General features: G+C 39.8%; 1 protein-coding gene across 1 annotated transcript; it reads left to right on the top strand.

Annotated features, from left to right (window-relative positions):
- The first annotated feature begins 1,335 nt into the window (after positions 1-1,335).
- TIGAR (TP53 induced glycolysis regulatory phosphatase) lies at positions 1,336-15,659 on the top strand. Its single transcript, XM_042890487.1, has 5 exons — positions 1,336-1,450; positions 6,770-6,807; positions 10,230-10,351; positions 14,519-14,596; positions 15,189-15,659. Exons 1-5 carry the CDS (start codon positions 1,419-1,421, stop codon positions 15,207-15,209), a joined length of 291 nt encoding a protein of 96 aa, XP_042746421.1. The 5' UTR covers positions 1,336-1,418; the 3' UTR covers positions 15,210-15,659.
- Positions 15,660-16,861: the final 1,202 nt, after the last annotated feature.

The raw sequence follows: 16,861 nt of genomic DNA, 5'->3' as shown, positions 1-16,861 counted from the left end.
ATATATATATATATGTAATTATATACATGTATATATTCAATTATATACTTTTTGTGTGTGTGTGTTAAAAAAATTTCAAAGTTAGGTCAGATCTCTGGCAACCCAGAATCATTTGTCAAAACTCATTTATTCTACTATGTTGTGAAATTCTATTGCAAAACACTCAGCTGTCTGACCAACTAATATTACGGCTAATTAGACTGTCTGTAAACCATAAAGCTTCAGATTTCTGAAGGGAAAATGATTATCTTTGGTTGCCTCTTCTGTTACTTTGTCATTTTACCAGCAGTTAGGTCATCGTTCAGTGTTAAAGAATACATCCTCTCTATAGACCTTGCAGGTTGCCAAGATACAGTTGGCCCAGAAAGTATACTAGGGAGCAGAGCTGATTTATTCTATGTAGCTCAGATGCCAGCTTTAATCTTGAGTTACCAAACATCACTGTGATATGCATCATGTGTGAGACATTCCTTGCAGGCGGTAAGTAGGTGAGTGGGATTGTTCAGTTTAGTTTCCTTTTCACTCTGCTTCTCTCCCCAGTTGCTCTTCATCCAAGAATGGTGATGGCTGCAGAGCAAAGCTGGTCTTCCTCCAATCTGCAGCAGTCCCACCAATCTTCCATCTGTACTGAAAAGATTTGGGTAAATAGGATCAGAAGAAGATCACATTCTGCCTCATTTTTCAGAAAAGGCATGAAGGCTCGGGATTGCATAAAAACAGATGGCCAGCAGGACCATCCAGCAGGAGGGAGTTCATTCTCCCTCTCTATTCAGTTCTAAGGAATCAGAGTACTGTGTTCAGTTCTGGGCTTTCTAAGCACCTTTTCTAAGGTGTGGTGCAGCCCACATCTCCATTATATGATGGACCCACCACCACATAAGCTGGAGTTTCTCCCCCAGCATGCTTTCTTCTGCCAAACAATGGGTGAACCTCCACTGGTACCCACAGCCTCTGCCAAATATTCTGACACTGAAAGCATGCACTTCTTCTTCCAGTGTATCCCAGCATGTGGGAAAAGGCCACTGTGAAAGCAGGACAGGTGATTCCGTGCCTGAGCATGTGCTTATCCTTGCAATGAGCTTTTGGAATGGAGGCACTCAGCTGTCAAAAATGTTCCTACAGAAAATGTTCTGGCAGTTGCCAAAGTAGAGGGGCTTTTTAAAATACAGTTACTTTTATTTGCGTGTGTGAAAGAAACTGCCTGCTTCCCAGAAGCAGCAGCATGCCCCCAGCACACCTTAGCACCGCGGCGGCGCGCAGAAGCCCGCAACGTTCATGCAGGGCCGCGTGCTCCCGGCCGCTGAGGGGAGGTGCGGCGGCAGCTGCCCTGTGACGTCACCGCCGGGCGCGGGGCGGGCGTTGCAGCGCAGACCGAAGGAGTCGACAGCGGGGCCTGTGCCCAGCTGCGTGGCTGTGCCATGGTTCGCTTCGGGCTGACCGTCGTCCGCCAGTGAGTACCGCCGCTGCACCGTGCTCCTTGGGTTCTTCCGCTATGGGAGCGACCGAGTGCTCTTGCCCTTCCCTTGCCCTTGCGCTGTCTACCCTCACCCATCCGCCGCTGGTGCCAGCGCGCACCGTGACGTTAACGGACTTCCGCCCTTCTCCCCACGGGCGGTCCGTTTCCTGTGGCGGGGCTCCCCCATGGAGTGCCGGTTGGGGCCGTTATCTGACCACGGGGCGGCGTGGCCCGGTGCCGCAGCGCGCCGGGTTGGGGCCGGACGCCAGGCATCCCTTGTCTCCTTCGGCGCTGCCTCACGTAAAGAACGGTCCCCCGGGACAAAGCGCTGTGCGCGGGCGCTGGAGACCCTCTTTCAGCGCTGATCCGCCTGCTGTCAGCAGTGCCGCTCTGCTAGAACGCTGCGAAGGTGTGGAGCTGCACTAGTTTAGCAGTGTCACCAGAAAGCAGAGCCAGTGCCTGGCTCGTGAGGAAGGTGTGGTACCAGTGCTCCGAGCTCTGCCGGTGTGCCTGCTTGGCTGCGGTGTCTCAGGGAACCGCTTGACCCAGACGGGCCGTTTGCCTCTGGTGGTATTAGCATTCACTGCGTGCACGAATCTGGTCTGGTATGCTGTAGTTTACTGTTGAGTCAAGCTGGGTCAGAACAGTATTGAGAGAAGTACAGCATCACACCTAAATTTAGTCAGCACTGTTTGTGAACTCTGTGGTGATTGGTCATAAGCCCTTTCTCCTGCCAAAAGGTCTCAGATGAACTCTTCACACTCGGGGTGAAGAGTTCATTTAGGATTGGTAGTCTAACCTTTCTTATGTGAAATGGCATTGGTGACTTCTTTGGAATTGTTAGTTTCAAGCTTCAACAGGATATTCCCAGAGACCTGTGGTTAACAAGAATAAGCCTCTCAAATTTTCTCAGATTGATAGCAATTAACAGTTTAATTTTTATTAAACATGTTTTTACTCTTAATCATAATACAGGTTAATATTTGATTAGAGCAGGGAGCAATGACTTTTTTTTTTTTCCTCTAATCATCCTCCTTTTAAGAGTTACTCTTCCCTTAAAGACCTGTATCTAAAGACTTGATGTTCAAGTTACAGCCTTTTATATCAGCTAGAAAGCATGAAGGCCTGACACAGTTTGTTAAACTTGAGATCTTCAGCTAGGATCTAGCAGGCACTCTGGAATTAATTAACTCATCAGAAAATGTGTTAGACTCCACTTGTGTATGCTATGCTGCTTAAGAAACAGCAAATATTGCTCTTCTCCACCCCCTAATTGATGACCAACAGGAAGGACTCTATCCAGCCTGCTGCATTTTCCTCAGCAGACCAAAAGTAGCTGCCAGAGTCTGGGGAGAGTTTGAAAGATTAAATTGCTGCCGTGTGTGCTGGAAAGAGTTTAAAACGTGTTGTAAAATGCAGTGTTCTCCCTTAGAAGTACTTGCTTTCTGTGTTTGGTTATCTATTTGAAGCTCATCTTGAGTTTTGCCCAGCAGTGCTGATAAATATTTGAAAAGCAAGCAGCATGCTTGGCACTCAGTGCTGCAAAAACTTAAGCAATTGACATTTCACTCAGGTGAGATGTCTTGACAAAGCATGCTTGACTTTGTTTAAGTTTTTCCTTCTAAATCTGTATGCAGTTTTACTTGTTCTTCTCCTGGAAAAAAAAAAAATAATAATTTAAAATGTTCAAGACAAAATATTCTGATTTCCAAAGCACTCCAATTATTATCAGATTTTGTAGTTCAGGCTGTCAGCAGTGAAGTTGATGGGAGAAGCCTGAGAACTATCAGAAGGTACTTCAGGGCACTGGGGCTATTAGTTGGAGGAGTGGGAGTCTAGGTGGTATTCTCGGTCCCTTCAGTAGCAGTGAAAAATACTGAAAGGAACAGGAAAATCCATCCAATCAAGGTATGGCTAACAGCTGGTGCTATTGGAGGAACTTTGTTTTGTTTTTTATCATGGGGTGGTTTATTCAGCACCATGCCTGCTGGTGACATTTGGAGTTCACCTGTTTCAAGGGATACTAGCCCAGGAGTTGTTGGGAAACTGTAATGGTTCAGTCTGGTTCTGTAACAAGGGGGTAAGGGGACCCAAAGATCCACAGCCCAGGAAGGTATGGGGAAGGAAAGGGAAAAGGTATGGAGATGGGCCTGAATGAGAAAAAAACAGCAGCAATGAGCTAAAGGAAAAAAACAAAAACAAAAAAAACCTTAATTTACTAAGTGTAGTAGCAGAATGTGAGATAACATGTTATAATACAGTATGATTTAAATTGAAGCTAATAAAGTAATATGTAAAAGAGGGAGAGTTTCCAAAACCAAAGTCTTTAAAGCTGTAGGCAAAGTGGCCGGAGAGCACAGAGGAAAGTCTCATGACTTTATCTGCTGTACATTTCCCTCTGAATGGAAAACGGAAATGGAAAAATGAGCTCTTCTGGAAGTTGTAGTTCATGCTTCTCTTTTGAGACCAGGAAATTGGAAATGTAAAAAATCCTTGGAGCTGCAGCATTATTCTTTAAATCCCAGTGCACTGCATGATGTTATGATGTGGAATACCGATAGAAAACCATTACATGAAACCATGACAGGAACACTGAGAGGGCTTTAAGTAAGATTCAAAGGAGGAAGGGGATAAAACCAGACTCACTAGAGATGAGTCTAGGGGCAGCATGTCAGGGTTGGAGGGGTGAGACTGTTAACCCACCTGAAGTACACTTACTCTGCTGGCAATAAACTGTAAGGTGGCACATCACAATCAGAGGGGCTGCATGCTAGTGAGATCCGTCAGTCTGCTCTACTTGGCTCAATGAAGCAATCTGAAATGTTTTTCCACCAATGCACACTGCATAAAGAACAAGCTGAGGAGAACTATAAGCCTTGGGCTCAGTCGCAGAGCTACAACATCATTGGTGTAAGTGAAACTTGCTGGGAAGAGTCCTCTGACTGTTATGCTGTGGTGGATGACTACATACTTTCTAGAAGAGACAGGCAGAGCAGGAGTGGAAGGGAAGTGGCACTGTATTTAACAGAGGGGCCAAACTGTATGGAGCTGTCAGTTGGTGGTGAAACAGTTGAGAGCCTCAGCCAGGATGACAACACTGATTGATTATTCTTTGAGGAACTAAGAGAGACATCTATATCAACCCCTCTTGTCATTATGGGAGGCTTCAAATTACCAGATGTTAACTGGGAGCACTGCACAGCTGATACAAGCAGGTCCAGTAGATTCCTAAAACACCTCAATGACAACTTCATGCTACAGGTGCTAAGGGATCCATTGAGGAAGGTTGCCCTCCTAGGTCTGTTGCTTCTGAACAGAGAAGGTCTCATGATTGAAATGGCAATTGGTGACTGTCTTGGCCATAGTGACCATAATCAAATTTAAAATCCTTGGTGGTAATAGGAGAACTGCCACCAAAACCTCAACCCTTGATACGAGGAGAGCAGATTTCAGGCTGCTCAGGGAACTAGTTAGTAAGGTCTCCTGGGAAACTTCTTTTGAAAGGGTATTTTTTAAGTACCACCTCAGTTGAAGTTGGCCAAAACTGTGAGGGAAAATAAAAAGATTTTTTTTTTTTAAAATATGCTAGCAACAAAAGGAGGGCCAGAAAGAATATTGGTGAGAATGGTCACATTACAAACAGGAACACAGACTAAGAAAACACTTCCAAGACGTTCTTTGCCTCTGTCTTCAACACTGATGATAGGTTCTAGTTCCCCAAGTGCCCCAAGTCAAAAGACTATGACTGCAATAACAGCCAACTCCCAGACAGCCCTGAGCTTATACAGGATTTGCTGCTACACCTGAATGAATGTAAGTCCACAGGGCCCAATGGGATTCATTCCTGGGTACTCCCTTAATTATTTTTCAATAGTCTTGGGAATGTGGAGAGGTACCAGTTGACTGGAAGCTGCAAACATTCCAATTTTCAGGAAGGGCAAGAAAGACCTTGATGATTATAGGCCTGTCAGTCTCACTTCAGTGGCTGGTAAAATTATGGAGAAAAATGTTCTAGAGCTACTGAAGAACGCCTGAAGGACAGTGAAGTCATTGATTGCAGCTGAGACAGGTTCATGAGGGGAACATCCTGTTTAACTAAGTTTCCTTTTATGACAGGGTCATCCATGTAGTTGATCATGGGAAGCCAGCTGACATTGGGAAGTTGTTGATGGCAGTTGATGGAAAGCCATCTTTTTTGGCTTTCACTAAAGCTTCCAGTACTGTTTCTCTCAGTATCCTTCTGGACAAGATGTTCAGCATGCAGCTAAACAAAAACATAATGAAAAATTGGCTGATGATTTGGGTCCAAAGGGTTAGAGTAAACAGTTGACTCGCAGCCAGTCACTAGTGGGGATCCCCATTTCAGAGCAAGTTCTCTTCAGGAGGCTTTCATAAACAACTCAGATGTAGGACCAAAAGGTGTTTTGAGCAAGCGTGCTGACAATATTGAATTAGTAGGAGCTGTTGGCTCCATTGAGGATGGAGAAGCAGAGAGGTTTAGTCAAATTAGAGAACTGGGTGGGCAATCACCAACTATACGAAGTTTAACAAGAGCAAGTGCTGGATTCTGTGCCTGGGAAGGGGCAACCCTGGGCTAGGCATACAGATTAGGGGATGAGATGCTGGGGACCTTGATCAACAAGTTGAACATGAGTCAACAGTATGCGCAGGCAGCCAGGAAAGCTAACTATATGCTGGAATGCATCAGCACTGCTAGTTGGTTGAAGGAAGTGATTGTCCTGCTTTACGCTTTACTGGTGTGGCCTCACCTGTGTGCAGTTTGGGGATCAGAACAAAACAGAACAGAACAAAAAGTACATAAAACTATTGGAGAGCATCCAAAGGAGGGCTACAAAGATGGTGATGGGTGTGGTGGAGAAGCTGTGCCTTATGCTATGCTTCTTCAAGGTGTGTTGCCTGCTCTGAAACTATCTTTGCTAATCTCTTGAGTTGACTTCCTTCTAATGCACAGAAGTCCCATTGACTAGTCCAGTCAGAGTTTTCCTACTTCTTCCCTCTCTCCAATGAGGAGATGTCACTTTAGTAGATAAATTATGCTGCATTTATGATAAATTTAAGATATTACTTTCCTTTTTGTTCCATATCTTAGTAAATACTGATGGCGTGTTTGGAATTGACTACTTGAAATGATTTTATTTTAAACTCTTCAAATACATCCTTTTTAAAGGAGGCTGTGCTATAATGTACATCATTATTTATATTTAAACTTTTTCCATTTGGCGTGTATTACAGTGTTTGTGAACCGTGATTGAAAATGAAGTCACAATTTTTTTTGTATATAATCTTTTTCAGTGGAGAAACAAGATACAACAAAGACAAGATACTGCAAGGTTAGTATCAGCTGTTCTATTAGTTTCTGTGAGATTGAAAATTATTCTTCTCTGCAAAATGAGAAATCCCATGATCAACAACTGAACTGATAAATAAGAGGGCTGCTTCACAAGTAATGCCTCATATTTTGTTAAGTTGGCCCACAACATCAGAAGCAGATGTCACCGGTATGGCAGTAGAGGTTGAACCTTCCCAACAATATTCTGTTACACTTTGTTGCCTTGCAACAGACAGCAGCAGAGAAGAACAGCGTGTGACGTGGAAGCGTGTATAAAGAAAAGGCATGTAATAGAATTCTACTGTGTGGAAAAATGGTACCCACTGAAATTCATCAGTGCTTGCTGAACATTTATGGAAACCAGAAAGAGGACGTTAGCACAGTGAGGTGGTGGATGGTGTGTTTCAGCAGTGGCAACAGCAGTAGTGGGTCAGTCCACCTGTGCAGATTTTTCTGGGCACGGCATGCAGATTCTTGTTCATTGCTGGCAAAAATGCACAGTACACGGTGGTGACTATTTCAAAAAATGGAGTTTTGTCATTGAGAACTTGATCTATCAAATAGTGTTATTGTGCTCTTGGTATATGTTGTCATTTCCATGGAAATAAATAGGTATTACTTTCAGACAAACCTACATATTGTTACAGAGTAATATTGTGTACTTTAGGCTAGAAAAATACCTTTATTAATGGATCCAAATGTTAGCTTGATAGTTGTGGAAAATGATAAGTTTCTAATTCAGTCTCTGCAGAATGTCAGTGTAGTGTGGTGCATTTCTGGTTTTAACAGGGGTGTCACAGTTCTTTTGCTAAAATGCAGAAATAACTTACCTGTAATCAGATAAGAAAAATCTGTAGGTAAGAATGGCATGATATCCCAGACCACTGTTGTGAAGATTGTTTAAATGTACTTGAATTGTTCAGTTCTAGCTAGAACTCAGTTTTTATTCAAAGAAGTTATCTACATGGACTTTTGCAAAGCTTTTGATGTGGTTCTGCAGCACATCCTTATCTATAATTTGGGGAGATGGATGTTTGAAGGGTGGACTGTTCGGTGGGTGAGGAGTAGGTTGAATGGTCACAGACAGAAATTTGTGATCAACAGCTCTATGTCCAGGTGGAGGCCAGTCATGAACCTCTGGGTTCAATCTTGGGACCTCTCTCTAACATTCTTATCAGTTATGTAGATGGTGAGGTCGAGTGTACCCTCAGCAAAGCTGCAGACAGCACCAAGCTTAGTGGGCAGTCAGTATGACAGAAGGAAGGGATACCATCCAATGGGACCTAAACAAACTCATTAGGTGGGCCCATGTAATTATGATGAAGTTCAGCAAAGCCAAGTGCGAGACGTTATGCTTCAGCCAATCCCAGTTTTGTGTATGGGCTGGGAGAAGAACTCTTTCAGAGCAGCCTGCTGAGTGGAGGACTTAGGGATCCTGATAGATGAAAAACTGAATGTGAATTGGCAGTGTGTACTTGCAGCCTGGGAGGCTAACAGTACCCTGGGATGCATTAAAAGACAGGTGACCAGCAGGGCAAAGGAAGTGATTGTTGCTCTGTACTTTGACCTTGTGAAGCCCCGTAAGTGGATGCATGAGTACTGCGTTGTCACGGTTTGGACAGGGGCTTCCTGGCCTCTTTTATGCTCCCTTGTCCTTTTCAGGGAGACAAAAAAAGGAACAACCCAGTTAAGATAAGGAGAGCTAACTAATTTACTACAAATGGTAAAATAACGTAATGATATAAAAAGGGAATTATGGTAACATACAAATAGGAAAGGATTTCAGACAGTGCTGCTGTCTGCTCTGTCCAGAAAGAAAAAAGTTCTATCTTATCACTTGGAATGGAGAGTACTGGAGATTTTGGAGAACTGTAGTTTGTCTCTTCTCAGTATATTGTTTGTTTGTGGATGCCCCATCTCTGAAAATGTTCGAGGACAGGCTGGAGGGATCCTTGAGCAATGTTATCTAGTGTCTAATCTAACCATTGGCAAGCTGTGCCTGTGGCCAGAGGTGTTGCAACTAGATGATCTTTGAGGTTGCTTCCATCCCAAGCCGTTCTGTCATTCTATGAAATGTTGGCTTACCAAAGTTCTGATTCTCTCAGCACTGTCTTAGAGCATTTGGGACAGTTCATTTCATAAATTATGCTAGCTAAAAACCATATCTGCAAGGGTTACTTTTCAGCTAGATCAGTTATGTCAACATACTTTCTGAGCAACTGCATGAGCATTAGCATCAACACACAAGGTGGAGTAGAGCAGACAACAATTTGTATTTACATCAACACTAAAATTCTTGTGAAACTGTCTTTGGCAGAGTGAGGATATGCTGCTTTCCACATTACACAAAATCCCTTCTTGTTTCCTCATCTTCAGGGCATTATCATAGTTAGGGAATGCAGGGGAAATAGCCTATCATGTTTGTTAGGACTTTCCTCTCCTGGTGTGCATGTTTTTCCGTGTGTGTATTTTAGTATCAACAACAGTATCACAGTTGTATTGTCTTATTTGCAGTAACAACCATTTTCAGACTTTCAGTTCTGGGACTCCTCTAGTAGGGAGCCTAGCAGAGGCTAGAAAGGACAAGTGATCTGAAATGACTACACGTGTTTAGAAAATATAGATCTGATTCATGTTTAAGTTTTCATGTTTCTATTTCTCTTATATATATACATTAATATCATCAGTAAATGGTCCTTCTATCTTTTTAGCCTGTACTCCCTTTCTTTATACTACGTGACCAGAGGAATAGTCACTGCACTCCACTTGCAGAACGAGAGGTGTTTTACGTAGGTTTGTCTGAAAGTAATGACTCCGTTTTCATGGAAACAATAACAGATACTAAGAGCACAATAACACTATTTGATAGATCAAGTTCTCAATGACAAAACTCCATTTTTTGAAATAGTCACCACCGTGTACTGTGCATTTTTGCCAGCAATGAACAAGAATCTGCATGCTGTGCCCAGAAAAATCTGCACAGGTGGACTGACCCACTACTGCTGAAACACACCATCCACCACCTCACTGTGCTAACGTCCTCTTTCTGGTTTCCATAAATGTTCAGCAAGCACTGATGAATTTCAGTGGGTACCATTTTTCCACACAGTAGAATTCTATTACATGCCTTTTCTTTATACACGCTTCCACGTCACACGCTGTTCTTCTCTGCTGCTGTCTGTTGCAAGGCAACAAAGTGTAACAGAATATTGTTGGGAAGGTTCAACCTCTACTGCCATACCGGTGACATCTGCTTCTGATGTTGTGGGCCAACTTAACAAAATATGAGGCATTACTTGTGAAGCAGCCCTCTTATTATGCCTGAGTAGATTCTCTCAACTTTGCTTGCTAAACTGATAAATTATTTGAAATTTGTGTGTTTTAATGTTGATTTTTTTTGTTTGTTTGTTTTTTGTTTTATAGGTCAAGGAATAGATGAGCCACTCTCTCCAACTGGTTTCAGACAAGCCGATGCTGCTGGTTTATTTCTTAGTAATGTAAAGTTTACTCATGTCTTCTCAAGTGACCTCCTTCGAGCAAAGCAGGCAAGTGCTTTTACTGGAAACTGAATGTAATTATAAGCTTCACATTTTGCTGCTTATTTGCTGTTGCTGATACAGAAATAATAGCATGAAGGAAAGCACAGTTTTTTTTTTAATGGATTTAGAACTGAAGGTTGCGTTGTATAGAATTTCATAAGGCCTCTGTGTATATGGAAACTTCAGTCATACAGCACATTTAAGAGCTGATGAAGGCCAATTTACTGGATGTTGTGTTTTTCTTATAGATTTGCCATTATTTTGTATGTGCATATGCCTTCTTGGTAAAGGAGTAATTGCGATTTAAAGGTAACAGACCAAATTCAGTTTGTTTGTTTTGATGGAATAAAGCAAATTGGCATGGATATAGTTTGTACTGTTTTATGTACTGCAGCTGTTGTGTTTTTCAGAAGAATGCATACGAATTAAGCAAAAATCAAGTCTTGCGGTAAAGTCTGCACAAGTACCATTAAATGTGCAGAGACATTAGATTTTGGAAAGAACATAGAATTATATCTCTCACTTTGATATGCTATTTTAATAAATTAAAGAAGAAACACTTCCAGTTACTGGTTGGAATTTTGTGTGCAAGGTTATAAAATATGCAAAAAAAAAAAAAAAAAAAAAAAAAAAAAAAGGAAGAGAACAGAAGTTTTGTTTATAGTGGCATTGATCAACTAGCTGTTCTTTGAAGATTATATTTGCAATGCAAGCCCTATGATTCTTTCTGTCTCCTGTTACTGATTCTCTAATTTCAGGATATGTGAAAGGCTTCATGTGATTGAAACTACGAAATTCTTGAATGCGTTGTTTCCTTGCTTTTTTTTTTTGTTTTGTTTTTCTTCAGTTGTGATGCTTCAAGAGACTGTAAAGCCGTGTTGTAAACAATGAAGCCACGTTGTAAACGAGAGCAACAAAATTTAGGTTAAGATCTCTTTTATTTTTAACTTAGATTATCTTGTTCATCTGTTTTGTACCTCAATCCCACTTGTAGCAACATAATATAAGCAGAAAACAAGCTAGAAATGGTGGAGAGAAGTGAAATAATTAGATATTTTTAAATTGCATAATAATGATTACTTGACAGGTAACTTCCTTTAAATATGTGAATAGTGTTAATTACTTTTTAAAATATTAATAGTGGTTTTTAATATTTGTAAGACATTGTGTGCTTTGTGCCCACCTTAGGGAAATTCTTTTTGAAATGCTCAGCATTTTTAGAGTTAGTTTTGTAATTTTTTTTCTCTTAAGTTAGAGAAAGGCTTTTCCTTGAAAAGGATTTGCACTCTTTTAATATAGAAAATGTCCTTTGCGTAAAGGGAACATGTTTTACCATTCTTTAGAACATCTATTCAGACTTTGTAGAAGCTTTTTCAATGATGCGTAGAGCTATAGCTCCCATTTGTTTGGAACTTCATTCTTTGGCAGCTGCAGATCTCTGGAGAGTGTGCTTTACTACACTGTCACTTCACAGCTTAAATATGAGTTTGTAGTTTGCCTTGAAAAAGGGGGGGAGGAGTTTGCAGTTTGCCTTGAAAAAGGGGGAGAGTTCATCACTGTTAGTGATGAAGTTTAGTTTGTCTTGCAGTGTCTCCTTTATCATTTGTGGGTCAGGATATGCACTGGAACTAGGAGTTGCATGCTGTCCTCTGGATACTGCTTCTGCCTGCAACTGAACGCTGAAGCTTGAGCAGGACAGGAGAAAAGCAAGTAGGAAATTTAAAGAGAAGCATAGTAGCTGGACAGAAATTTTAGGAACTAATATAGATGTGCAAGTGAGCATGTACAGGACATGGAGAGAGTGGCTTTGCAGAGAGGTCTGTTTGAGAGAGCAAGAGTGAGGAGTCAAAGACTTAGCTCCAGAAATTAGCAGTATGGATGAGAGCTGGCAGACCTGGAATGTGAAAATAAGAACTGATCAGAAAGACTGGAATTTGGTATGAACAGAGCATATCTCCAGAAGAGCTATAAGATTGGCAGAATGCAATGCAGAAGTCTGCAGGAGAATATTGAGCTCATAGTTATGATCTTGCCACTGGGACAAAAACTCAGCAATAGTGAAAGTAGATTCAGGAGTGGAACAAGCTGGGTCTTGAAAAGGACAGTAGAAAAATTTTGAGTCCTTTTCATGTGTAATAAAATGGGTCTATTATCCCTGCTATTGCTGTGATGCTGTGAAAATTCAGAAATGTTTCTGAAACAGACTAGTGCTTAGGAATGGATGGTGTAAGAAAGATGAAAGAAAGTTAGTATTCAGAACAGATTTTCATTAAAGTAGATGGATCATGAGGCTTCATGTTTAATATTTACATTTCAGAATGAATTTGCGCACAGTAGATGAATGTAGTCTATTCTAGGTATTGAACAAATCTCCATTCTGGAGAAATTTCTGGATATAATCATAAATTAACTATACTATTCATACATACAAGGAAGTTGATTCAAGCATGTCTGTTATGATAGTGTTGTATGACAGAAATTTAAAGTTGAAGCATAAAGCCTTTCATAAGCGGTATGTGGAATAGTACATCTAATCTTAGTAGTACAACAAAGCTGATTATTATTTGACAGAATCCAGGGAGTCTTTTCAAAATAAGTTCGTTGGATGTCTAAGTAAATGTGGACATTTGCTAAAGACTTCTGGCTGTTATTACTAGTAAGTGCCTGTGTGAATCCATACTGCCTTCGTATTTTGTGGTACATATAAGAACAGGAGCATGTTAGTCATCCTTTAGTTCTCATTACTGCCTATGCAGCCAGAAGCATCCACCATACTAGAGCCCATGTTAAGCAATGCTTTTTACAAAATGGTATCAGAATTTCCTCTTGATCAGGTTTCTTTATTAGCCTTATTAGCCCTCCTTGCATCCTCAAAATCACATGCTTCTTTGGAAAAGAAATGTACAGCATAGAACTCAGGACATCCAGTCTGTTATTAAAAGTAAAGAAAACCCTTTTGGGCTTTTTCTGTCTCTTTTTGGCAATGTTATCAAATGGTAAGTGAATACAATAACCTGTTTTTTGTGGTGTTGTTTTTTTTTTTCTTTTCCCCAAGCTTATCAGCCAGTATATTGTCAGCAGATACTCTTTTTCCTCTTTAAATGCTTCAGTAGTATACAGGAGATTCAGATAGGATGTTAGGAAATATTTCTCCAAGAGAGTGGTCAGGTGCTGGAACAGGCTGCCCAGGGAGATGGTGGAGTCACCATCCCTGGAAGTATTCAGAAAACATTTAGATGTTGTACTGAGGGACATGATTCAGTGGGAAATACTATTGATGGTTGGACAGGATTATCTTAGAGGTCTTTTCCAACCTTGGTGATTCTATGATGCTATGATTTTTTTTTTTTTTTTTTTAGGTGTATTAAAAAGCTACTTGCCAGAAACTGATTTCATGTGTTAGATGCTGTATTTTTGTCAGTTGTAGTAACTTATCTGTTTTTAGAAATGCACTGATTGCAAGCACAACCCACATACAACATAGATCTTTCTGAAAGTAATGCCTTCTATTTATTTCCATGAAATAAAATATAAATATAAAATAAAATATATAAAAAATATAAATATATAAAATAAAATATATATAAATAAAAAATGAAAGATATATAATATAAATAATAATATATAATATAATATGTATATATAATATAAAAAAAATAAATTACAACAGATACAGAGAGCACAATAACAGAGCTATGAAACACTGTTTTTCAGCATAGTCACCCCTGTTAGCTACGTATTTTCTCCAGTGATGAACAAGAGCCTGCATGCCATTCTCATCAAAATCTGCATGGCTAACTTGTCTTTCACATCGCTGTTGCTGATGCATGAAACACACTGGCTACTGCCTACCTGTGCTAACATCCACTGCTTAGCTCTGTAAACACTCAGCAAGCATTGATAAATCATACTGCTGCTGTGGGTACTGAGTGTCTCCAATTGTTCTGGACATTGAATTGAGAAAGATCTTTCAGAAAATTGCATCTTTTCTCTTTTTATGACAGGTGATATATACAATTTTGACACTACTAGCTGGAAATTTTTAATCTTGTGTACTTGGGATGTTGGGTACTACTAATGTAAATCACACTGGATGTGGTGTTGTAATATAGTTCAGGCATTCCATGGTACAATAAAACAGTTCATTGATGTAACTGTATATTCACTTTTTAGACTGCTGCCACAATTATAGGAAAAAATAAGTTCTGCAAAGGTTTGGAAATCAAGTGTGATACAAGACTTCGAGAGAGAGTAAGTGCCATAAGAGTTTGCTTAAATATTGAATATTGAAAATGCAATTTGTTGCTGATCTTGATTTAGTAAGTGGTAGATTTAGCAGTGGAGAGCACTATATGATGTGTTTTTAGTCACTGAGAATTTATTTTTTACATTTGGTACTCAAAATTGTCTGATTTCAAAGGAGAAACAAAGTTTAGTGATAGTGGTGTAACTGTGATGCCTGAATTAAGTACTGTATGGCTTGCATGTGGAGAGAATTATTTTTGTTTCCTAGCCCTGTGTATGAAGTCGAAGATGTTCCCTCTGCCTCTCTTCTCTAGCCTGATAATACAACCTGATGTTAACTTTTTGTTTGTTTTTACCTTTTAATTAATTAAATTAAGTTAATGAATTTATATTAATAGATTAATTAATTCAATTTAAATGAAGACTAATGGAAAACTTTCTGCTCAAAATGGAACAGTCTTCTTTCCTGATTAGCCCCTTTGCTTCAATATAGGCATAATAGTAACGCCTGTCTGTTTTTAACTGTTTTAATCCGGATAAGTTGAGATGTTGGATGTTTTTGCTAGTATTAATCACCCTTCCTATGCTGCATTGACAGTATCAGCTGAATTCTAAATAAGGAAATGCTACAAAACCAGAAGTGGATGTCGTATTAGCAGCAAGCAACTAAGCGTATAAAGAGCAGAATGTGATCACAGCATTTCCCATTGTGATCCCTTTGTCGCAAATTCTGGTTCACCCCCTTAAATCAGCAAGTTACATCCCTTCCAATCTTCTTTAATGGCTTAATCACCTGGTATTTTCAAAAATATTTTGGGCTGTGGTACGGAGTTTTACAAGGTATAATCTTAACTTGTTTCTTTTTTTTCCTTACCTGGTGTTGGTACTATAATAGAAATTCCACTAAATAGAAATTCCACTAAAGTTTCTGCAGGCCACGGGTTTTAAGGCAACGTTGTAGATAACTGAAATTAAGTTTGAATAGCATGAAAAGAAGCTACGTTCTTTGAAAGAAATATGTCGTTGATTCTATTGAAAAAGCTTTATTCTCTTATGGCTTGCATTCATGCGAGAAATCCAGAAAAATCTTCAAGATTAAAATCTTCAGTAGTTTCTGAGAATTAATTTCTTTACATCTTTCTTAATTCTTAAACAGTGAATTTTACTTTAGGAAAAGGAACTGAGAACGTAAAGTAAATGTGCTTCAGTACAATTAAATTCAGAAGACTATAGTAATTTATTATGGCAGCAAACTGCACGTACATAGCATAGAAATCAGAAAAGTCTCAGCAATAAGTATGTGTCTGTTTCGCAGTCATCAGCATCTCAGTCTGTGAAATGTGCATAGCTGAGGGTTTTGACAGTAGAGCAATAAGATGGGGAGGTTGGACCTCTACTGCCATACCTTTGTGAATGGCAGCATGCATAATAAGAAATGTGGCATTTGTCATACTAAATTATACTGCTGTTGTGGGTACTAAGTGTCTCCAATGGTTCTGGACATTGAATTGAGAAAGATCTTTCAGAAAATTGCATATTTTCTCTTTTTATGACCTCACACAGGCGATATATACAATTTTGACACTACTAGCTGGAAATTTTTAGTCTTGGGATTAAACTTGGGATCTTGGATACTACTAATGTAAATCACACTGGATGTGGTGTTGTAATATAGTTTAGGCATCCCATGGCAAAAGTCCTTGTTTTTATCAAAGTCTTCATAACTATAGTTTTTTCAGTGGCTTCAGACCTTCCAAGAAAGGACCAAAGCTGTCTACTTGAATACATTTTTTTCATCTGTTAATGATAGTGAAGTATTAATCTTCAGTGGTAGAAATGTTAATCTGTATTGCTGTTTTTAAGAGATGTGCCTTGGAGATATGTTCGAGATAAAGAAATGATAATACACCTCCAACTAAATCTCTTCTAAACTACATTAGAGATTATAAATCTTAATTTATAATGTGACTACTGTTGATCCATAATGACTAGTTAATATATATGTGTTGTTTGTGGTGTTTCTCATATAAACGTTTCATTTGGAGGAATTATGAAAGAATGTGCCATTGAAAATCATTAATTCCATTAGTTCATTTGTGTATTGTTTTTAAGATCACTTTTGTCTTCTTTGTTTTCTGATAACTCTGTTCATAGAAGTAATGTACATCCTGAAAAAAGGGGGAATAGAATTCCTGCTCTCCTGTAGAAGTTACAGAGGTCTCTAGAGTGTATGGGAACTGCTGAGTCACGGCCTGAACCTCTGATTGATCA

Source organism: Lagopus leucura, unplaced genomic scaffold, assembly GCF_019238085.1.
Source record: "Lagopus leucura isolate 7727_CA_CO unplaced genomic scaffold, USGS_WTPT01 Super-Scaffold_100159, whole genome shotgun sequence".
Taxonomy (NCBI): Eukaryota; Metazoa; Chordata; class Aves; order Galliformes; family Phasianidae; genus Lagopus; species Lagopus leucura.
The sequence above is the reverse complement of the archived record's forward strand: the minus strand, read 5'-3'. Positions and strand labels throughout refer to the sequence as shown.